At 46.7% G+C, this 24,505-nt stretch overlaps 1 protein-coding gene across 1 annotated transcript in view; it reads left to right on the forward strand.

The window, feature by feature from the left end:
* LOC132476971 (uncharacterized) overlaps window positions 1-24,505 on the forward strand; it is a 146,755-nt gene that overhangs the window by 33,456 nt on the left and 88,794 nt on the right. Inside the window, exons 15-24 of the mRNA XM_060079224.1 lie at window positions 1,849-2,007; window positions 2,811-2,935; window positions 5,454-5,648; window positions 15,790-15,945; window positions 16,536-16,720; window positions 17,646-17,828; window positions 18,913-19,004; window positions 20,325-20,488; window positions 22,524-22,683; window positions 22,916-22,995. Coding sequence (XP_059935207.1) covers window positions 1,849-2,007; window positions 2,811-2,935; window positions 5,454-5,648; window positions 15,790-15,945; window positions 16,536-16,720; window positions 17,646-17,828; window positions 18,913-19,004; window positions 20,325-20,488; window positions 22,524-22,683; window positions 22,916-22,995 — 1,499 coding nt within the window. The remainder of the gene's footprint in view (window positions 1-1,848; window positions 2,008-2,810; window positions 2,936-5,453; window positions 5,649-15,789; window positions 15,946-16,535; window positions 16,721-17,645; window positions 17,829-18,912; window positions 19,005-20,324; window positions 20,489-22,523; window positions 22,684-22,915; window positions 22,996-24,505) is intronic.

Consider the following 24,505-nt stretch of genomic DNA (forward strand, 5'->3'; position numbering starts at 1 on the left):
AGGTCATGGCATAGTACCTGGAGGAGAGACTCGAGGCAGACGAGGGACAGTGTCTGCGAATCTCAGATCCCTTGTGGGGTCAGAGAGTTCCCTTTAAACAGGTGGAACTTCAAAAAATAGGTTCAACTAATTTTCAAAAAGTTTTTACATAATGCACAGTGAGTTGACATAATTTACAGTGAGCTGAGAGCCTGGGGCCTGCCAGCCTGGGTTCAAATCCCAGGTCAGCCACTTCCTACCTGTGTGCCTTTGGACAAGTGACTAAACTTTTATGAGCCTCCATCTCCATCTGTGAAATGGGGATAATAACAATACCTCCCTCACAGAAGAAGCATAAAATGACTTAGTACAGGAAGACATTTAGAACATTGTAAGAGCTGTGTGCATAGCTGTTACTTTTAATGTTATTACCACCATTGTTATTACGACTATGTAGCCAAAATTTCCAAGCAGATGGCAAAATATAAATGGAAAGTTAAAGTCTGCCTTCCATGTCTCCTAATCCCTAAGTCCTGTTTCCTGAAGGTACTGACTGTGACCAGTTCTCTTGTGTGTCCCATCAGGACGTGTGGTGTATGTATGGACATGGGCGTGTATCTCCTTAACAGCAGTAGCAACTCAGGATCATGTTATACATGTCATTTTGCTCCTCAGTCCGTCTGGGAGCTCCTTCCACATTGGCACACTTGGACTCTGAGCTACAGCTGTTCGGTGTTCCACTAGGAGCTTAACCATAATCGACTTTACCAGCCCCACCGATGGGCACTTAGATTGTTTCAGGTCTTCTGCCATGAGGAACAACAACCAAAATGAATCTCTCTATATATCCACTCCTGGGCCCTTGTGCTAATCTAGCCAGAGGAGAAGTAGCCAGCGTAAAGGGGCACACATTTAAAAGTCTGAAGTGATACTGCTAAACTACCATCTAAAGAAACAGCAAACCCCGCCCCCTTGCCAAAAAGAAAAGAAATGGTGCTACTAGAAGTTGCAGACCACTGTTGGCAGGTTCAAGGGTGGAATGGGGGTGGGAGAGGGGCCTGTTCTGCATCAATAGGCCACTGGGCCAAGCCCCTCAGAGGGGATCAGCCAAGGGACAGCTTCGATGGAGGCCCTGGGGTATCAGGCTTGCATGTTGCCTGATGGAAACAAAAGGCAGACTCAGCTCTGTTCCATGTGGATTGTTCCAGAAGCTCGATGCTGGGCATTCTGAGACATCCTCTGGGACAAGCAAGAGGATTGGGGTTCCCAGTTAGAATAATATCCTCTGTTGGACTTTCTCATTGGTGCTCTCATTTCATTTTTACCACTCTAGAGAGCCTCAGAGGGTCCCTGTCCCGGATTGCATGTCACCCCTTTCCCAGCCCTTTCAGTATCGTTCAGATACTCAGTCCTTTAGGTCCAGGCTCTGCCCTTGACTGCTCTGCACAAACAGCCCTGAGAGATAGGTCATTATAGTTCATTTTACAGATGAGGAAACTAAGGCTCAGAGAGGTGGAGTAACCAGCCCAAGGTCACACAACTCATAAATGGTGGAACTGGGATTCAGACTCGGGTCTGACTTTCAAACCAGGGCTTTGCCCACAATACCCCCCTTTTCCTTCTGGAAGGCATGTCAGAATGCCCTGCACAGGCTAGATTTCTAAGTTCCATTAAGGCACTGCTCTTTGCCGCCGTTTCTTCAAAGAGGGCGTGGTTCTCAGTAGCTAGGCTCCTGAGAAGCCCCTGGTGGGTGGAAATAGCAGGACCCAGGAAGGGGCGTTGGGGGGTCTTTTCTCTGGGTTGTGCCAGCTCCGGGTCCTCCCTCACCATTCCCCCCTCCCCTCCCCGCTGGCTGCGCTGGGACTCCAGTGGGCTCCTTTGTGTGGAGTCACCTCCTGCAGCTGCTGGAGACGGGCGATCCCCTGAAACGGGCCCTCCGGGAAGCCATCCCTGAGGACATTGTCAGCCAAGAGTTCCATCCAGAGACCTGGAAACACTCATCCTACTCTGACGTCACCTTCCGCTCAGGTATGGGCATCCTGGGCAGGTATTGTCCTGCTGTGGGACCACAAAGGCTTGGGGACCTGGGAGTTCTAACTCCTGAGGACATGTGGATCAAAGATACTGTTTCCCAAATGTCAAATATTCACATGCCACTTGCTTGATTTTTTATTTTTATCTTTTTGCTATATCCAAAATAGCACCTGCCATTTTTGTTGGAAGAGTTAAAAAATAGTTAGGTATGAGCTACTTCATAGCATTCAACTGAATAGTACTTCCATCTTTTCTCTAAATTGGTTCTTTTAAACTTACACTTATTCTAAAAGGAAACCTTTTATCCCTACCATTAGTGGAAGATCAATTTAACTCTGTAAAAATAGGGTTATCCTAAAAAGAAATGCAATATCCGTGAAACACTGTTGTTCAGTTCTCATGGATTCTTGCCTGCTGAGGGCTGTGAATTTGAGAACTGCTTTTTCCTGGGTGAAAAAAGGAGATTAGCATCCAAGAGAGACAGCTGCCTCCTTGTAATTAATCAGAATCAAAAAGGGACCCTGTTCTAGCTTAGGTACCCAAACACCCTCAACTACTCAGCAAGTCTGGGGGTGGGGTGCTCTGGCTGCCCCCTCTCTGCCTATCAGCAGGTGTGGGTACATTTGTGACCCTTCTGTTCTGACCTTCCCTCTGCCCTTGGTAAGGCTTAGGTCTGAGCTTCCTATCCTGGCCAAGAGGATGCACTGTGTGTCTGGCCCTGTCTCCGGCGATGGCCCCTGGGTGGCCAGCTCCCACCCGGTTAACGGTGTGGTGTATACTGATCCTGTCTGTTCTAGCATCAGGCAGCCTGGGAGCCAACCTGGAGGGGACGCTTCTCTTCTCTCCGGCCTCCTTCCTTCCCCGTTCTGCCACAGCCAACCTGACTGTCCATGCCCTTGGTCGTGCCTTCAACCTCCTAGAGGTGAGAGGGGGCCTTGCTTCTCCTCAGGGCCTCTCCTGGGCTTGGGGCCATTCACCTATCTTTCCATCTATCACCTCTTGTATCTATAGATCTACTCTCACGTCTATACTTCCAGCTCTTGACGTCTACCCACCCATTTATCTGCCTATCCACCCATCTATTCACCCACCTACTGACTCATACATAAATCCATTCAACTACCAGCCACCCCATCCCTCCTTCCCTCCCTCCTTCTCATCCATCTCGTCCATCTACGTACTTTGCATCGTCTCTCCATCTACCTTCTCACCTACCCATCTATTCTTCCAGTTATCATCCATCCACTCACCTATCCATCCTTCCACCCACCCACCCACCCATCCATTCACACCCCATCTGTCATCCATCCATATATTCATCTGTCCATCTCATTAATCCCTCTCATCCATCTATCCATTTATGTACCTCCCACCCATCTCTCCACCTACACTTTCACTCAATCATCTATTTATTCTGTCAGTCACCCACCCATCCATCCACCTAGTCACTTGCCCACTTACCCCTCCATCCACCTGCTCTTCCATACGTCTATACCTCTTCTCTTTCCATCCATCCACCTATCCATCCTTCTATCCTCATCCATCTATTCATTTATGTACTTGTCTACCCATCTCTCCATCTACTCATTCACTTATTTATTCATCTACCCTTCCACCCACCCATACATCTATCTATCAGTCTCCTCACCCACCCATCTCTTCATCTGTTCTCCCACTTATCTATCCATCCTTGCATCAATCTATCCACCTGTCATCATTGGACAATATCCATGTTCTACCTGACATGTACCAGGCCCTGTGCTGGGCTCTGAGATTATGATGATGAACAAGAGAGACATGATCTCTGCCCGCTTGGTGCTCACAGCCCAGAGAGGTAGACAGATAAGAAATGAGTAGACACATGGATAAAACGATGGCAACTTTAAGTAGTGTGTTTAGGAAGGTGGAGTTGCAGCTGAGGTCTGAAGGATGAACAAAAGCAGCCACGTGAAAAGCTGAGGTAAGAGCCTTCCAGGGAGGGGGCCCAGTATGTGCAAAATCCCTGAGAAGAGAAAGGGCTTAGTGTGTTTAAGGAACAGAAATAGAGTAGAGAACAGTAAGTGCAGGAGAACGGTAAGATGGGAGCACAGTGAGGGAGCAGGGCCGTGTCGAGGAAGGGTTTTGAGTTGCCCAGTGATAACTTGAACGTTCTGGCTGTTGTGTGGAAAATGGATTGTGGGGGACAACAGCAGAAGAGGGAAGATCTCTGAGACCATATGTCCAGCAAACTTTATTTTTATTTTTTGTGTGTGCGTCTGGCAAGTGTCGATTTTTCTTTATTGTCCAGCAAACTTTAAAGTAATGGATTGCCTTGGGACCCTTCCATCTCTTCCCCCCATGTCCCTGTAGCTTGTCTGAGGGAGGGTGCTCTGTGCCGTATCCCAACCCTTTCTAATTTATGGAGAACAGGGAATCTATCATCCAAACTTTGCCCGCTGGGCTTAAGGCTGACCCTCTGGTGATTTCTCTGCAAATGCTCTCAGAGAAACTTGTATGGGAGAATGGAAAGAAAGGATGCAAGAGTGAGTGGATGGATGGGCAGATGGAAGGAAGGAGGGACTTGTTCATTCATCCATCAAATTTTGAGAATCAACCAGCTCATCTGTTAGTCAGGGTTCTCCAGAGACATAGGACTATTTCAATAGGATTATGGAGGCTGACAAGTCCCAGACCTGCAGTCAGCAAGCTGGAGACCCAGGAGAGCTGATGGTGTAGTTCCTGTCTGAAGGCAGGAAAAAGCCAGTGTGCCAGTCTGAAGGTAGTCAGGCAGGAGGAATTCCCTCTTATTTGGAGGAAGGGCAGACTTTTGTTTTATTCAAGCCTTCAACTGATTGGATGAGGCCCACCCACATTATGGAGGGCAATCTGATTGACTCAGTCTACTGATCTAAAATGTTAAACCCATCCAAAAATGCTCTAACAGTAACACCTGTAATACTGTTGGACCAAATATCTGGGCACCCCGTGGCCCGGTCAAGTAGACACAGAATTAACCGTACCACCAGGGATTGAGTGTGCTTAGTGAATGAGACACAGGTCCCTGCCCTCATGGAACTCAGGATCTTGCAAGGGAGACACACAAATTAGTCTGAGTGTGACCTTGGAGTAGTGTGCTTGATGCTCAGAGGAAGTAGTGATACATTTGGCTGGGGGAGGGGAGGGGGAATGTGTGAAGGGAGTGATATGGGAATTTAGGGAAGGCTTCCCAGAGGTGGTGACATTTGAACCAGGGCTTTAAAGAATCAGGAGGAATTCTTGCTTTGTGGCACTTGCCAAGTAGATCTGGAGCTTGATGACTTTCTAAGATTGTACCTCTTGGCACTTGGGCCCGGATGGACCCTGGGGAGCCCAGGGCCCCCTGTTCAAGCTCCCAAACCCATAGCTCTTGGTCAGCCTTGTGACTGGGTTACCAGCCCTGAGCCCCTGGCTTTCCTTCCTAGCTGGGGCTCCGGCTGGAAAATGCCGAGGAAATGGCCCGCAGGCTATTTGGCCCGAAGTCATTCCGGGGGCAGGAAGAGGAGAGACAGGCCCAGGCGGAAAAGCCCCCAGAGCCAGGACCAGGGCCTACACCGCAGCCAGCCCACCCCGCCTGTCCAGGAGAAAGGTCCAGAAAGATGAGAGACCTGCAGCAGAAGGTAAGGGAAACGCCCAAGCCCACCTCACGCCCACTCCTCTATGCTGTCAGGTGTCAGCTTGGGCTTTGGGACTGGGGGACCCAGGTGTCCATGAACTCTGACCCTGCCCTGCCACCCCCTTACAGAAGCAAATTTCTGGTCCAGGTCTCAGTAGTGAGCTGTATCACATACATAAAGAAGTGCCCACCTTGTGTGTTTCCCCCAGTGGAACATATCTTTACAACCAGCGCCCAGACCCTCATCAGCTCCCCAGACACCCCCTTCGGCCCCCCTCTTCTAGTTTACCCACCCGTACCCAAGGGTAACCACTGTTCTGACCCCTAAAAGTATCAATGAACTCTACTTTAAAATCAGCTTTGTTGAGATATAATCGAACTACAATAAATGGTATGTGTTTAAAGTGTACAATTTGATAAGTTTTGACATATGTATATACCATGAAACCATCACCAACTAAATCAACATATCCATCACCCCCAAAGTTTTCTTCATGCTTCTTAATCCCTTCCTCCTGCCCCCTGTTGTGATAGGCTTTTTCTGTCAAAATAGATGTTTGCATTTTCTGGAATGTTGCATAAATGGAATCATGCAGCATATACTTTTGTTTTTAAAGCATGTACTCCTTTTTGGCCTGACTTCCTTTATTCAGCGTAACTATTTTGAGATTCATCCATATTGTAGAGTATACTAATAGTTTATTTCTTCCTGTGGCCATTTAGTGGTTCATGGTATGGATGAACCACAGTCTGTTTATGTATTCACCTGTTGGTGGATATTTGTGTTATGGTCCAGTTTGGGGCTGTTACAAGTAGGACTGCTATGAACATTCGTGTACAAGTCTTCATATAAATATACGTTTTCATGTCTCTTGGGTAAATATCTAAGGATGGGATGGCTTAGATCATATGGTAGTTGTATGTTTAATGGTTTAAGAGCTAGCTAAACTGTTTTGCAAAGTGGTTGTACCATTTTGCATTCCCACCAGCAGTGTATGAGAGTTTTAATTCTTGTACATCCTCGCCAACACTTGGTAGGATTCGACTTTTTAGCTTTTGCTATTCTAATTGTTTGTAGTAGTATCTTGGGGCTTTAAAGTACATTTTCCTAATGCTACTGATGCTGGGCATCTTTTAGGTGCTTATTTGTCATCCATACCTCTTTGGTGAAGTGTACGTTCAAGTATTTTGTCCTTTTTTAAAAATCCGGTTGGCTTCTTATGACTGAGTTTTGAAAATTCCTGCTCTATTCTGAACACAAGGCTTGTATCAGATATGTGACTTGCAAATATTTTCTCCCAGTGTGTGGCATGGTCTTTTCATTCTCTTAACAGTGTCTTTTGAAGAGAAGATGTTCTTGATGTCAGTGAACTCAAGTTTATCCATTTCTTTTATGCATAAAGTTTTGGGTGTTACATCTAAGAAATCTTCGCCTAATGCAATGTTACAGAGATCCTTGGGACCCTCTGGAGATTTCGAGTTCTTTCTCTGTGTGGCTCTTTCCTCTCTTGTACTCTTCCCTGCAAAGTCCAGCTACCTTGGTCTCCCTGGACTCCCAGATCCTCAACCCTGAGAGTCTGTCATGCCCTGCTGTTCCTCTCCCTGCACCTCAGCCTGAGCTCTCTCCAGGCAAGAAGCTGGGGCTCACCTTGCTATTTCCCCACCTCTTGGGTTCATTGTCTCACATTACCTGATGTCTGATGTCTTGGGAACTTTTGTTTAATCTGTTTCATCTGAGTTTTGGGTTGCTCCACATGGGAGGATAAATCCAGTCCTTGTTACTTCAATATGGTTGACAGCAGAGGTCACATCCAGCTTCTTTTGTGAACTTAATATAAATGGAATCATTCACCGTGTGCTCTTTAAGAAAATGAGGTGAAGTTCACATAACATAAAACTAACTATTTTAAAGTATACAATTCAGTGACATGTAGTATATTCACAGTGTTGTGCAGCCACCACCTCTGTTTGGCTCCAACATTTTCATCACCCCCAGGAGACCCCACACTCATTAGTGGTCACGCCCCATCCCCTCATTTCCCAGCCCCTGGCAACCACTAATGTGCTTTCTGTCTCTATAGATTTATCTATTCTGGACATTTCATATAAACAGAATCATACAGTATATGGCCTTTTGTGTCTGGCTTCTTTCACTGAGCACGTTTTTAAGGTTCATTTGTATTGTAGCATGTATCAGTGCTTCATTCCTTTGTTTTTTCTATTGCACAAATAGTTTCTTCATTGAAGTATAGTTGATTATAATGTTGTGATAGTTTCCGGTGTACAGCAAAGTGATTCAGTTATATATATACATACATTTATGTATACACACATACATATATGTATACATACATACATGTATGTATATATACACATATGTATATATACATACATAATTGAATATATACACACACACATATATACTTTTTCAGATTCTTTTCCATTATAGGTTATTACAAGATATTGAATATAGTTCCCTGTGCTATACAGTCGGTCCTTGTTATTTATCTATTTTATAGATAGTAGTGTGTATATGTTAATCCCAAACTCCTAATTTATCCCTCCCCAACCCCTTTTCCCCTTTGGTAACCATAAATTTGTTTTCTATATCTGTGAGTCTGTTTCTGTTTTGTAAATAAGTTCATTTATATCATTATTTTTAGATTCCACATATAAGTGATTGCATACAATATTTGTCATTCTCTCTCTGACTTCACTTAGTATGATAATCTCTAGGTCCCTCCACGTTGCTGCAAATGGCATTATTTCATTCTTTATGACTGAGTAGTATTCCATTGTGTATATATACCACTTTTTCTTTTTATTTAACAAATTTAATCAGTTATACATATACATATGTTCCCATATCCCCTCCCTTTTGTGTCTCCCTCCCGCCCTCCCTATTCCACCCGCCAGGCGGTCACAAAGCACCGAGCTGATCTCCCTGTGCTATGCGGCTGCTTCCCACTAGCTATCTACTTTACGTTTGGTAGTGTATATATGTCCATGCCGCTCTTTCGCTTTGTCACAGCTTACCCTTCCCCTTCCCCATATCCTCAAGTCCATTCTCTAGTAGATCTGTGTCTTTATTCCTGTCTTACCCCTATGTTCTTCATGACATTTTTTTTTTCTTAAATTCCATATATATGTGTCAGCATACAGTATTTGTCTTTCTCTTTCTGACTTACTTCGCTCTGTATGACAGACTCTAGGTCCATCCACCTCATTACAAATAGCTCAGTTTCATTTCTTTTTATGGCTGAGTAATATTCCATTGTATATATGTGCCACATCTTCTTTATCCATTCATCCGATGATGGACACTAAGGTTGTTTCCATCTCCGGGCTATTGTAAATAGGGCTGCTATGAACATTTTGGTACATGACTCTTTTTGAATTACGGTTTTCTCAGGGTATATGCCCAGTAGTGGGATTGCTGGGTCATATGGTAGTTCTATTTGTAGTTTTTTAAGGAACCTCCATACCGTTCTCCATAGTAGCTGTACCAATTCACATTCCCACCAGCAGTGCAAGAGTGTTCCCTTTTTTCCACACCCTCTCCAGCATTTATTGTTTCTAGATTTTTTGATGATGGCCATTCTGACTGGTGTGAGATGATATCTCATTGTAGTTTTGATTTGCATTTCTCTAATGAGTAAAGACGTTGAGCATCCTTTCATGTGTTTGTTGGCAGTCTGTATATCTTCTGTGGAGAAATGTCTATTTAGGTCTTCTGTCCACTTTTGGATTGGGTTGTTTGTTTTTTTGTTATTGATCTGCATGAGCTGCTTATAAATTTTGGAGATTAATCCTTTGTCAGTTGCTTCATTTGCAAATATTTTCTCCCATTCTGAGGGTTGTCTTTTGGTCTTGTTTATGGTTTCCTTTGCTGTGCAAAAGCTTTTAAGTTTCATTAGGTCCCATGTGTTTATTTTTGTCTTTATTTCCATTACTCTAAGAGGTGGGTCAAAAAGGATCTTGCTGTGATTTATGTCATAGAGTGTTCTGCCTATGTTTTCCTCTAAGAGTTTGATAGTGTCTGGCCTTACATTTAGGTCTTTAATCCATTTTGAGCTTATTTTTGTGTATGGTGTTAGGGAGTGATCTAATCTCATACTTTTACATGTCCCTGTCCAGTTTTCCCAGCACCACTTATTGAAGAGACTGTCCTTTCTCCACTGTACATTCCTTCCTCCTTTATCAAAGATAAGGTGACCATATGTGCGTGGGTTTATCTCTGGGCTTTCTATCCTGTTCCATTGATCTATCTTTCTGTTTTTGTGCCAGTACCACACTGTCTTGATTACTGTAGCTTTGTAGTATAGTCTGAAGTCAGGGAGCCTGATTCCTCCAGCTCCATTTTTTGTTCTCAAGATTGCTTTGGCTATTCGGGGTCTTTTGTGTTTACATACAAATTGTGAAATTTTTTGTTCTAGTTCTGTGAAAAATGCCAGTGGTAGTTTGATAGGGATTGCATTGAATCTGTAGATTTGGGTAGTAGAGTCATTTTCACCATGTTGATTCTTCCAATCCAAGAACGTGGTACATCTCTCCATCTATTTGTATCATCTTTAATTTCTTTCATCAGTGTCTTATAATTTTCTGCATACAGGTCTTTTGTCTCCTTAGGTAGGTTTATTCCTAGATATTTTATTCTTTTTGTTGCAATGGTAAATGGGAGTGTTTCCTTGATTTCACTTTCAGATTTTTCATCATTAGTATATAGGAATGCCAGAGATTTCTGTGCATTAATTTTGTATCCTGCTACTTTACCAAATTCATTGATTAGCTCTAGTAGTTTTCTGGTAGCATCTTTAGGATTCTCTATGTATAGCATCATGTCATCTGCAAACAGTGACAGCTTTACTTCTTCTTTTCCGATTTGGATTCCTTTTATTTCCTTTTCTTCTCTGATTGCTGTGGCTAAAACTTCCAAAACTATGTTGAATAAGAGTGGTGGGAGTGGGCAACCTTGTCTTGTTCCTGATCTTAGTGGAAATGGTTTCAGTTTTTCACCATTGAGGACGATGCTGGCTGTGGGTTTGTCATATATGGCCTTTATTATGTTGAGGAAAGTTCCCTCTATGCCTACTTTCTGCAGGGTTTTTATCATAAATGGGTGTTGAATTTTGTCGAAAGCTTTCTCTGCATCTATTGAGATGATCATATGGTTTTTCTCCTTCAATTTGTTAATATGGTGTATCACGTTGATTGATTTGCGTATATTGAAGAATCCTTGCATTCCTGGAATAAACCCCACTTGATCGTGGTGTATGATCCTTTTAATGTGCTATTGGATTCTGTTTGCTAGTATTTTGTTGAGGATTTTTGCATCTATGTTCATCAGTGATATTGGCCTGTAGTTTTCTTTCTTTGTGACATCCTTGTCTGGTTTTGGTATCAAGGTGATGGTGGCCTCATAGAATGAGATTGGGAGTGTTCCTCCCTCTGCTATATTTTGGAAGAGTTTGAGAAGGATAGGTGTTAGCTCTTCTCTAAATGCTTGATAGAATTCGCCTGTGAAGCCATCTGGTCCTGGGCTTTTGTTTGTTGGAAGATTTTTTATCACAGTTTCAATTTCAGTGCTTGTGATTGGTCTGTTCATATTTTCTATTTCTTCCTGATTCAGTCTTGGTAGGTTGTGCATTTCTAAGAATTTGTCCATTTCTTCTAGGTTGTCCATTTTATTGGCATAGAGTTGCTTATAGTAATCTCTCATGATCTTTTGTATTTCTGCAGTGTCAGTTGTTACTTCTCCTTTTTCATTTCTAATTCTATTGATTTGAGTCTCCTCCCTTTTTTTCTTGATGAGTCTGGCTAATGGTTTATCAATTTTGTTTATCTTCTCAAAGAACCAGCTTTTAGTTTTATTGATCTTTGCTATCATTTCCTTCATTTCTTTTTCATTTATTTCCGATCTGATTTTTATGATTTCTTTCCTTCTGCTAACTTTGGGATGTTTTTGTTCTTCTTTCTCTAATTGCTTTAGGTGCAAGGTTAGGTTGTTTATTCGAGATGTTTCCTGTTTCTTAAGGTAGGATTGTATTGCTATAAACTTCCCTCTTAGAACTGCTTTTGCTGCATCCCATAGGTTTTGGGTCGTCGTGTCTCCATTGTCATTTGTTTCTAGGTATTTTTTAATTTCCTCTTTGATTTCTTCAGTGATCACTTCATTATTAAGTAGTGTATTATTTAGCCTCCATGTGTTTGTATTTTTTACAGCTCTTTTCCTGTAATTGATATCTAGTCTCATAGCATTGTGGTCAGAAAAGATACTTGATACAATTTCAATTTTCTTAAATTTACCAAGGCTTGATTTGTGACCCAAGATATCTATCCTGGAGAATGTTCCATGGGCACTTGAGAAAAATGTGTATTCTGTTGTTTTTGGATGGAATGTCCTATAAATATCAATTAAGTCCATCTTGTTTAATGTATCATTTAAAGCTTGTGTTTCCTTATTTATTTTCATTTTGGATGATCTGTCCATTGGTGAAAGTGGGGTGTTAAAGTCCCCTACTATGATTGTGTTACTGTCGATTTCTCCTTTTATGGCTGTTAGTATTTGCCTTATGTATTGAGGTGCTCCTATGTTGGGTGCATAAATATTTACAATTGTTATATCTTCTTCTTGGATCGATCTCTTGATCATTATGTAGTGTCCTTCTTTGTCTCTTCTAATAGTCTTTATTTTAAAGTCTATTTTGTCTGATATGAGAATTGCTACTCCAGCTTTCTTTTGGTTTCCATTTGCATGGAATATCTTTTTCCATCCCCTTACTTTCAGTCTGTATGTGTCTCTAGGTCTGAAGTGGGTCTCTTGTAGACAGCATATATATGGGTCTTGTTTTTGTATCCATTCAGCCAATCTGTGTCTTTTGGTGGGAGCATTTAGTCCATTTACATTTAAGTTAATTATTGATATGTATGTTCCTATTCCCATTTTCTTAATTGTTTTGGGTTTGTTATTGTAGGTCTTTTCCTTCGTTGTGTTTCTTGCCTAGAGAAGTTCCTTTAGCATTTGTTGTAAAGCTGGTTTGGTGGTGCTGAACTCTCTCAGCTTTTGCTTGTCTGTAAATGTTTTAATTTCTCCATCAAATCTGAATGAGATCCTTGGTGGGTAGAGTAATCTTGGTTGCAGGTTTTTCTCTTTCATCACTTTAATTATGTCCTGCCACTCCCTTCTGGCTTGTAGAGTTTCTGCTGAGAGATCAGCTGTTATCCTGATGGGGATTCCCTTGTGTGTTATTTGTTGTTTTTCCCTTGCTGCTTTTAATATGATTTCTTTGTGTTTAATTTTTGACAGTTTGATTAATATGTGTCTTGGCGTATTTCTCCTTGGATTTATTCTGTATGGGACTCTCTGTGCCTCCTGGACTTGATTAACTATTTCCTTTCCCATATTAGGGAAGTTTTCAACTATAATCTCTTCAAATATTTTCTCAGTCCCTTTCTTTTTCTCTTCTTCTTCTGGAACCCCTATAATTCGAATGTTGGTGCATTTAATGTTGTCCCAGAGGTCTCTGAGACTGTCCTCTGTTCTTTTCATTCTTTTTTCTTTATTTTGCTCTGCATCAGCTATTTCCACTATTTTATCTTCCACCTCACTTATCTGTTCTTCTGCCTCAGTTTTTCTGCTATTGATCCCATCTAGAGTATTTTTCATTTCATTTATTGTGTTTTTAATCGATGCTTGATTCATCTTTAGTTTTCTAGGTCCTTGTTAACTGTTTCTTGCATTTTGTCTATTCTATTTCCAAGATTTTGGATCTTGGAAATAAAATCTTGGATCATCTTTACTATCATTATTCTGAATTCTTTTTCAGGTAGGCTGCCTATTACCTCTTCATTTGTTAGGTCTGGTGGGTTTTTATCTTGCTCCTTCTCCTGCTGTGTATTTTTCTGTCTTCTCATTTTGCTTATGTTACTGTGTTTGGGGTCTCCTTTTTGCAGGCTGCAGGTTCGTAGTTCCCGTTGTTTTTGGTGTCTGTCCCAAGTGGCTAAGGTTGGTTTAGTGGGTTGTGTAGACTTCCTGGTGGAGGGGACTAGTGCCTGTGTTCTGGTGGATGAGGCTGGATCTTGTCTTTCTGGTGGGCAGGTCCACGTCTGGTGGTGTGTTTTGGGGTGTCTGCAGACTTTTATGATTTTAGGCAGCCTCTCTGCTAATGGGTGGCGTTGTGTTCCTGTCTTGCTAGTTGTTTGGCATAGGGTGTCCAGCACTGTAGCTTGCTGGTCGTTGAGTGAAGCTGGGTGCTGGTGTTGAGATGGAGATCTCTGGAAGATTTTCGCCGTTTGATATTATGTGGAGCTGGGAGGTCTCTTGTGGACCAGTGTCCTGAAGTTGGCTCTCCCACCTCAGAGGCACAGCACTGACTCCTGGCTCCTCAATTTGGGATGATTTGTTGTCTATTCATGTATTCCACAGATGCAGGGTGCATCAAGTTGATTGTGGAGCTTTAACCTGCTGCTTCTGAGGCTGCTGGGAGAGATTTCCCTTTCTCTTCTTTGTTCCCACAGCTCCCAGGTCTCAGCTTTGGATTTGGCCTCGCCTCTGCGTGTAGGTCGCCGGAGGGCGTCTGTTCTTCGCTCAGACAGGACAGGGTTAAAGGAGCAGCCGCTTCGGGGACTCTGGCTCACTTAGGCTGTGGGGTAGGGAGGGGCACGGAGTGCGGGGCGAGCCTGCAGCGGCAGAGGCCGGCGTGACGTTGCACCAGCCCGAGGCACGCTGTGCGTTCTCCCAGGGAAGCCGTCTCTGGATCCCGGGACCCCGGCAGTGACGGGCTGTACAGGCTCCCGGAAGGGCGGCATGGACAGTGTCCTGCGCTCGCACACAGGCCTCTTGGCGGCGGCGGCGGCAGCAGCCCCAGCGTCCCACGCCCGTCTCTGGGCTCTGCGCTTTTAGCCGCGGCTCGCGCCCGTCTGTGGAGCTCCTTTAAGCAGCGCTCTTAATCCCCTCTCGTCGCGCACCAGGAAACCAAGAGGGAAGAAATAGTCTCCTGCCTCTTCGGCAGCTCCAGAGTTTTCCTGGACTCCCTCCCGGGAGGGAGGCTGTGGCACATTAGCCCCCTTCAGGCTGAGTTCTCGCCGCCAGCCCCAGTCCTCTCCCTGCGCTCTGACCGAAGCCCGAGCCTCAGCTCCAGCGCCGCCCGCCACAGCGGGGGAGCAGACAAGCCTCTCGGGCTGGTGAGTGCCGCTCGGCACCGATCCTCTGTGCGGGAATCTCTCCGCTTTGCCCTTCCCAGGTACGTGGGGAGTTTCTTGCCTTTTGGGAGGTCTGAGGTCTTCTGCCAGCGTTCAGTAGGTGTTCTGTAGGAGTTGTTCCACGTGTAGCTATATTTCTGGTGTATCTGTGGGGAGGAAGGTGATCTCCGCGTCTTACTCTTCCGCCATCTTCCCCGGAAGTCCCCACATCTTCTTTATCCATTCATCTCTCAATGGACACTTATGTTGCTTCCATGTCTTAGCTATTGTGAATCATGCTGCTATAAACATTGAGGTGCATGTATATTTCTGAATTAGAGTTTTCTCTGGATATATGCCCAGGAGTGGGGTTGCTGGATCATATGGTAGTTCTATTTTTAGTTTTTTAAGGAACCTCCATACTGTTCTCCGTAGTGGCTGTATCAATTTACATTCCCACCAACAGTGCAGGATGGTTCCCTTTTCTCCACACCCTCTCCAGAATTTATTGTTTGTAGATTTTTTTGTTGATGGCCATTCTGACAGACGTGAGGTGATACCTCATTGTAGTTTTGATTTGCATTTCTCTAATAATTAGTGATGTTGAGCATCTTTTCATGTGCATTTTGGCCATCTGTATGTCTTCTTTGGGGAAGTAACTTTTCTGTATGTCGAAAATTATTCCAAAATAAAGTTTGATAAAACTCTCTCTCTTTCTGTCTGTCTCTGTCTCTCTCTCTCTCTCTCACACACACACACACACACACACACACACACTGCACTGGGCATTGGGTAGACTGTGCAGGTCCAAGAAAACAAATCTGCAGGCTCTGCCTCTGGGGCACGAGTTTTGTGAGCCCTGTTCTGGACCCCACAAGCTCTTCACTTTTCTTTCCAGGTGCCCCTTGCCCCTCCCAAAGTCCAGGTACCTTGCCCGGCTAACCCAAACCTGTTCCTGGTCACAGGTGGCCCAGAGGCATCAGGAGCCGCGGGCGCTGCAGTGTAAGCTGAGCATGAAGGTTTTTGGGCACGAGCTGAGCTTTGTGAACTGCGGGGCGATGGGGAGTCATGTGACACGCCGGTCCCTGAACCTGGCCGAGCTTGCTGTCAAGCTCCTGAAGGTACCTCAGGCTGGGCTCGGCCCCTCCCTGCCCTCTGGTCCGAAGATGTTTCCTTTGATGCTTTGGGGAAATACTAAAGTACTTTCAGACTTAAGAGCATGGAATTTGGAGCCAGACTGCCCAAGTTCAAAAACTGGCTGCACCACTTACCACCTTGGGCATGTTGCTGAACTTGCCACGGCCTCAGTTTCTTTATCTGTGAAATGGGAATGATAGAATAGTAATAGTATAATAATATCTACTTCATAGAGCTGTTGAATCAAGTGGCTTAATGCAGTAAAAACGCAACAACACGTTTAGAGTGTGCCTGGCACATACTAAGTGCCCTGTACCACAGGCAGGGCCCACACCCCTCCTTACCTGGCTGACCCTGGATGCTTGACCTCTGACCATGTCCCTTGGTAAATTATCTTGGTTCAAACCCCGGCTCTTCCTGTTTCTAGCTACATGGGCTCGGCCGGGTTATTTTATCTGTTTGTGGGCTCTGTTTTCTCATCTGGAAACTGGAGACAATGATAAGGTCCCCTCTGAGGGCTGTGTGAGGGGTAAGTGAGGCCGTCACATGCACTGTTACGGTTCTCTGACTGCAGGGCCAGGAAGTGCAGGTGAACCGAAGGCTGAACCTGGCCATGGAGGAGCTCACTTTTCCCACCATGTCTGGACTCCTAGCCCGGCTGACCCTAAATGCCTCGGCTACCATCAGCATCCGGGTCAGAGGGACAGCCAACTTCCAGCAGCGCTCGGATTTCTCTGTGAATGGTTATGTCAAGCCCAGGTAGCTGGCTCCTCAGAGCTGGGGGAGGTGGGTGGGTGGGGGCCTCCCCCTGCAGAGGGCTGGGGCATCGGCATGGGCTGGAGGGGAGCCCCACTCTGCTGACAACCTGTTATATCAGCTACTGTTGATGGAGTGTTTTTTGTGCCAAGAGACTTTGAGGAGAACCTGGGCGGCTACACCCACTTTACAGGTGAGAAGACTGAGGCTTGGCAAGGTGAGGTTCCATGCCCGAGGTGGCACAGCAGTGTGAGGCAGCTGGGATTCGTCTCGTGCCACAACTCCACTCTTCCCTCTGCCTCCTCTGCCTCTGAGGGGAGGGGAGATGGGAGAGAGGGAAAAGCATTTAAGGCACATGGGCTCTGACCCACTGAACCCACATGGCCACTCACGAGGTGGACACTTTCCTTCTTCCCACTAAGGGCTGAGGAAACTGAGACTCAGGATGAGTGCACAGCTGACCCAGGGCCACATGGCACGAAGGATTTTGAGCAGAATTTGACAATGCTCACCTTCCCAGGCCTGCTGGGCGATTGTCCCAGCCACTAAGCCGACCTGTCCTTGGTTTCTGGGTCTGACGTGGGGTATGTGGGTGTCCTGTGCTGGCTGCTCTTTGGCATGGAAGACCCTGGGTTTGGGCTCAGTCAGCTGGGGCTCCAGAACTGGCTGTTCCATGTCCCAACTGTGGGACCCACACAGCTGGTGTCATCTCTCTGAGCCTCGGTTTCCCCATCTGTAAAATGAGACCAGTGATGGTGAGGATTTGGTGGCGGTGTGTAGAGTGCTTGGCACACACGGAGTGCGTGGTCGGTGGTGTCCATGGTGGAGGGGCTGTTTCTGGTTCAGGGCCACGAGAGCAGCCGGGTGGGCTGGTGCTGGCTGTGCCGTTGCTGGGGCTGCAGGATGCAGTTGTGCGCCTCTTCCTCAGCGCCCTGCTTCAGATCTCGGTGCAGATGGGCACAGTGGGCACCCTGGGGCAGGCTGGGCTGAGGTGGGTGACCGGAGTCCGTGGCACCGCCAGCCTGGATGGAGGGATCCGGACAAAGAAGGGCCAGGACCTCAGGGTACATCTGAACACACCCGAGGAGGCTGTGGAGCTGCTCCGCTTCAGGTGGGTTCCCGCACCTGGGGAGGGAGCCCGTGAGTGCACCTGTGTGCGAGCCAGGGTGGGCACAGGTGTGGGTGAATGTGTCTGTGAGAGTGTGTGCACCTGTGTCTGACCACGTGTATCTGTGAGTGGGTGCGCCTAAGGATGTGCCTGTGAGTCGGTGTATGTGAATGTGTGTCTGTGAGAGTGTGTGTGCATGTCAGTGAGTGGGGTGTACGTGGGCGTGCGTGTGTGTGCACGTGTGTCAAGGTGGGGTGGGTGTGTCTGTGACAGGCACTGAGGGCAGCCTAGAGGTGGGGATTCCCACACTCCTCGGCAATTTACGGGGGTCCCCCCTGAGGCCTGCTTGTCCCCAGCCCCCTGGAGAGGTGACACTTGGAGAACAGTGATTTCCAAGGAAACAGGAGAAGCCAGGCTGCCCCCACCTCCACCTGCCTCCTTCCCTGTGTCTCACCCTTGCTGGAAGCACTGCTGCCCTCCTGACCCTCTCCTGGCAGCAGCCAGTAGGGTCCTTTAAAATGTCAGTTAAGTCCTATCGTGCTCCCCCCTCCCCTGTTTAAAATCCCTTGCTTGCTTCTAGGATAACCCAGCTCCACATGATTCTCCTGCCCGATGGAGGCCCTGTCCACCCCCCTCACCTGTCTCCTGTCACTACTTCCTGCCCCTCACTCCCCCCTTCCATTCTGACCCCCTCTCACCACCCTTTTATCTGTGCTCCCAAAGAGCCCCCTTTTCTCCCACCCCAGGGCCTTTGCACCTGCTGTTCCCTTTGTTTGGAGTGCTGGCTCCTTCTCATCCTTTGATTCTCTGACCGAATGTTACCCCTACAGAGAGTCCTTTCCAAACCCTGAGCTGAAGAACGTGCTGCTCTTGTCTCCAAGACAGACCCTATGCCCATGCCGTGCCCCATTTTAGGTTTTCATACTGCTTGTCACCCTCTGTGTTCATGGAGTGTCTCCCCCACCAGTGTGCAGACTCCCCAAAGGCCTGTCCTGTTGATAGTGGGATTGGCCCCAGTGCCTTGCCCTGGTGGCTTTATGGTTGAATGAAAACAACTTGCCTGGCACTTTCCTCCTTTCCCACCCAGCTCTCAGCTGTTTCTCATCACTGGGGATGGCATGAGGAACCTCAGTCACGCTCACATCCCTTCTGAGGCCCAATCCTGTACCGACAAGGAAGGTAGGTGCCAGCAGGGCCTCCGTGTCATTGTCCCAAGATGGTTGTCCTGGGGGCTGAGGGTAAGATGCCAGATCCAAATTCCAGAGTTACTCTTCTGCCCTAAAAGTACTTATGCCCCTTAACTCAATGATGCTGCTTCTAGAACTCTACCTTATGAAAATAAACCAAAATCATTTAAAAATGCCCTGTGCCCAAAGATGTTCGTTGCATCATTATTTACAGAGCAAAAAATAGGCAGCAACTCAAATATCCAACAGTAGGCGAATGGCTTATTATAAGGGCCTTTGAGCTAAGAATAGACTTTTACATTTCCAAATGCAGAAAAATAATCAAAAGGACTATTTCATAACGTGAGAAATTTGTGAAATTCATACTTCAGTGTCCATAATTGAAGTTTTATTGGTGCAGAGCCACGCCCGTTGCCTGTGGCTTTTCTTCAGCAACAGCAGAGTTGAGTAACAGACTGTGTGACCAGCAGAACCTCAAATATTTACTATCTGGCCATTTACAGAAAACGTTTGCCAACTCCTGGTTTAGTAAAGTACTGAGATATCCCATAACTTTTAAGCTCTGTAATGAAGGGCATATTTTAATAGCACGAGAAAATTTTTTGATAATAACATCAGGTGAAAGGCAACAAAAAAATTGAAAACAGAGGGGAAGGAGGTATACCAAACAGTCACAGATCTTGCAGTCATGTTGGGGGTGAGGTGGGGGAGGGGCCTACTTAAATGATTTCTTTAGGCTAAATTCTGTCCTAAATGCTTGCTGAGCTGTTAATCCTCACAGCTACGCCATGGGGCTGGAACTGTTATCACTCCCAGCTGACAGATGAGAAACACCAAAGCACAGAGATGTTGAGTAACTTGTCCAAGGTCACACAGCTGGGAAGTGGCAGAACTGGAGTGTGGATCCAGGCATTCTTGCTCCAGAGCCTGTGTCCTACACAGTACTGCCTGACACTCTGATAGTCTACACCAGGGGTCCTCAACTGGGGACAGTTTTTGGCCCCTCAGGGGACATTTGACGATGTCTGGAGACATTTTTGGGTGTCATCCTGGTGCGGGAGGTGCTACCAGTATCTAGCGGGTTGAGTCCAGGACAGCTTCCCACAACAGGAAATTATCCAGACCAGTGTGTCGATGGCGCCAAGGCTGAGAAACCCTGGTCTACACAGTACTGCCTCACACAGTTAATGTCTGCACAGTACTGTTGCTCAGAATGTAGAGATGCTCCTTCTTTGCTGATGGGAGCATCCATGGCCCTGCCTCGAGCCCTCTTGCTCTCTACTGACCATGCTGCCTGCTCCCTTTCTCACAGCGTCCCGCACTTGGGGCTGGCAGCTGTGCACTGAAGTGAGCTGGCCTCCAGCCGGGCAGCCCTACCTGCTCTCGGTGCCTGTGTTTGCGGCTGTGATGCTGAAGAAGCAGGACCGGGGGCTCCAACACTATCTGCTGGAAGCTGCCTATACCCTCCACCCCCCGGTAGGCCCTACAGAATGGCTCCTCCTTTCCCAGCCAGGTTCTGGGTCTCCCTAGGTCTTCTACTCAGGCCTCAGCCTTGGGGATCACTCATAAAGACATGGGCCTCCTCCCTGGAGCTGGACCAGCTGGGCTGGTCCTGCTGTAGTCTCCCTCCTGCCTCAGGACCCTTGCACATGCTGATCCTCTGTCCCTGGCTTGATGACTTGTAACTCTGAATCAATCTTCAGAGCTCACTTTAGGGGGGTCACCTCCTCAGTGAAGCCTGCCCTGATTACCCCGAAGTGGTCATATTCCCTTGTTATGTGCTCTAGTACATGTTCCTTCCCTTTAGATCACATTTGTGTTCATTACTGAAACCAGTTGGTTAAGATCTGTCTTCTCCACTAGTCACTCAGTTCCTGGGAACAGGTCCAGTGCCTGTTTTTCTCACCCCTGTGTCCCCAGCACCTGGCACAGAATGGGCACTCAGCAGCCCCCTATCTGATTTCCCAGTTCCAGCTCTTGTCTCCTTACCATATGTTCTCCACCAGCAGCCAGACAGACCTTCCAAAATCCCAAAATGACTGTGTCCCTCCCCTGCTCAGAACTCTCCAGTGACTCCTATTCCTCTCAGAGTAGGACCCACTCGCCCTGACCAATAGGCTTTCAGTGATCCAGCCATGCCAGCCTCTCCTCCCCATCTCAGCAAATGTTTACGAGGCTCACCGCTCTCCAGAAACACCGACCTCCTTTTTATTAAATGCCAAGTGCATTGCTGCCCCAGGGCCTTTGCACTGTCTGTTTCCTCTGCCTGGAACAGTCTTTTCCCAGACATCCACTCAACTCCTTCCCTTGCTTCCTTCAAGTCTCATCAAATGTCCCCTCCTCAGAGACAGCTTCCCTCCCTGACCACCCAGTCCAGAACAATGACCCTGTCAGGGCCCCTGACCCTTTGAGTTTGTCAGCAGAGCGCTCAGCAGCTGGTGGTGGTGAGCTGCTGTCTTACCTACTTCTGTGTCTGGAGGTCCTGTGCCTCCCCCTCTAGAATGTAGGGGCCAAGAGGGCGGGACTTTGTGTCTAACACTCAGTTGCATTCCCTATGCCTGCAACTGTGCCTCACACACAGTAGTCAACATTTATTGGTACTAAATGAATGACGATGATGCAGGGTTGTTTTTTTTAATTAATTAATTTTTATTTATTTTTGGCTACGTTGGGTCTTCTTTGCAGTACATCGGCTGCTCATTGTGGCTTCTCTTGTGGAGCACAGGCTCTAGGCACGTGGGCTTCGGTAGTTGTGGCACACGGGCTCAGTAGTTGTGGCTCGCGGGCTCTAGCGTGCAGGCTCAGTAGTTGTGGTGCGTGGGCTTCGTTGCTCCGTGGCATGTGGGATCTTCCCGGACCAGGCCTCAAACCCGTGTCCCCTGCATTGGCAGGCGGATTCTTAACCACTGCACCACCAGGGAAGTCCCTGATGCAGGTTTTTAAAGGTGACCCGTGTCTTAGGCTGTGTTTTCCCAGAAGCAGACTGGAGCCAAGGATTTGGGTAAAAGTGTGGATGAAGGAAAGACTCCAGGAGGACCCAGGAAGAGGGTGGAGAAAATAGGATAGGGAAGGGGAAGAAGCTGAGCAGGAGTGATGGCAGGTGCAGTGGCAGCCTCAGCGTGATCCCTGGGCTAAGGAGCCGGGATGTTTTTCCCTCCTGTGCCGGAGGGCAATGCTCTGGAGGTCCCAGGTGCCAGGGGTTAAGAGCAAAGTGCACAGAAGCTGGGAGATGAGCATGCTGAGCTGGTCAAGGGGTCCGAGGGGACCTGGGCAGGGTGCCGATGGTGTGCGATAAGCCTCCTTCCCTGGCTGTTTGCTGAACAAACTGAGATCCTGTCCCTGTGGTCCTGAGTTGTCCTGTACGACTCTCCTCCAGGATACGGATCCCCAAATTCCTGGTTTGGGGGTTCTTATCTGGCGAGGACAAGGATGAGCATAAGAACTCAAGTTTTTGAAGGTGGGGGGGGGCCTGGATGGGTTCTTAATCTTGAGGACTCTGCTGTGTTTCCAGAAGGACGGCTGGCTCCCTCAAGAAGCCTCAGCCCACATCTTCATGGGCACGCCCAGGTCGGAAGTGCCCAGGGACGTCGGGGTGGATATCAGCTACAGCTGGCCCCAGAGGAAGTTCCGGCTCAAGCTTCTCCACCCCAAGAAGAAAATTGAGCTGGACGGTAATGACAGTGCTCCTACCCATCACTGTGCCCTCGGCCATGTGCCAGAGGCAGCCCGCTCACTGTGGATTCCTCAGCCACCTTCTGAGGTCGGCACTAAATATAGCCCTGTTTTATGGATGAGGAGCCACAGGCTCAGAGATTAGGAAACCAGCAGGATGTTCCCTGGTGAACACAGGGGCGGATCCAGGATGTTGAACCCTGGTCTCTAAACTCTCGTTTTGTCTCCCAGGAAAGATCGACACTCTGCAAAGTGCCTGCATGGGTCACCTGGAACTGATACTGGATGACAGGGATGTCTACTACATCAAGGTTTGTTCCCTGTCCTCAGCCCACCGGTGTTGGCTCCTGCCACCTCCCTGGGCATTTCAAGCCCCAGTCCCTGCTTACTCATCACCACTTCCTTTGGTGTTTTAGCTGTTCTTCTCCTTCCACCTACCAATAACGTTTGTGACTTGTTACCCAGAAGAGTATGAAAAAGAAAAAAATGAGCTCAAATCTCACCACTATTGATGTCATAAATAGATAATATTAGTAACACAGGAGCATGCTTTAAAAAATTCAGAGTAGAGAAAGGTATAAAAAGGTAAGTGAAAGAGTGCCACTCCCCAGATTTCCAGAAGAAATGTCAATGCACACACCAGGAAATCTGTATGAGTTCCCCAGAGCTGCCTTAACAAAGTGCCCCAAATTTGGGGGTGCTTAAACAATGGAAAATTTTCCCTTGCAGTTCTGGAGGCTGGAAGTTCAAAATCAAGGTGTTGGCAGGGTTGGTTCCTTCTAAGGGCTGTGAGGGAGAATCTAGTCCATGCTTCTCTCTTAGTTTTTAGTAGCCTCAGGCGTTGCTTGGCTTGTAGATGGCTGTCTTCTCCCTGTATCTCCACATTGTCTGCCTTCTGTAGGTATCTGTATCCAAATTTCTCTTTTTGTAAGTTTACCAGTTTTGCTGGATTAGGGCCCATCCTAATGACCTCATTGGATCATCTGCAAAGTCCCTTTTTCCAAGTAAGGTCACATTCACAGGTCCTGGGGGTTAGGACCTCAACTTTTTTTGAGGGGGAGCACAGTTCAACCCATAATACTATAGATTTATAAAACCTTTCAGTTCTGAGTTTAGTTTTTGTTTTATTCTTTGCATGTTGCTTTTTTTTTTTCAGTCAAAAATACATCTTTTTGTACCAGCACATACTGGTACCATTTAATTTAGTTTAAAAAATAGGTAATACATTTAAATGATTCCAAGTTCAAAAGGTACAGAAGGGCATAGAACTGAGTGTCTAGTATGATGGCCCCTATACACATGACTATTTAAGTGAGTCAGAGTAACAGAAAGTTAAAGATATGGTTTCTCAGCTGCACTGGCCACTTTTTAGAACTTTCCCATCATTGTAGAAAGTTCTATTGGTCAGCACAGGTACAGAGTTAAAAACTTTCCCTTATACCTCTCTTCAAAGCCAATCATTGTTCATTTTCTGTGACTCCTCTTAGAAATCATCTATGCCCACAATCCCCAAGTAGATATCAATATATTCCCCCCCGATCTTTTATTTTAAAAAGAATGTCTACCATGTTTTGTTTTGTTTTGTTTTTTGTGCGGTACGCAGGCCTCCCACTGTTGTGGCCTCTCCTGTTGCGGAGCACAGGCTCCGGACGCATGGGCTCAGCGGCCATGGCTCACGGGCCCAGCCACTCCGCGGCATGTGGGATCTTCCCGGACCGGGGCACGAACCCGTGTCCCCCGCATCGGCAGGCGGACTCTCAACCACTGTGCCACCAGGGAAGCCCTACCATGTATTTTGAATGGCCACATAATAGTCCATGG

This window comes from Mesoplodon densirostris, chromosome 16 (assembly GCF_025265405.1).
Source record: "Mesoplodon densirostris isolate mMesDen1 chromosome 16, mMesDen1 primary haplotype, whole genome shotgun sequence".
Taxonomy (NCBI): domain Eukaryota; kingdom Metazoa; phylum Chordata; class Mammalia; order Artiodactyla; family Ziphiidae; genus Mesoplodon; species Mesoplodon densirostris.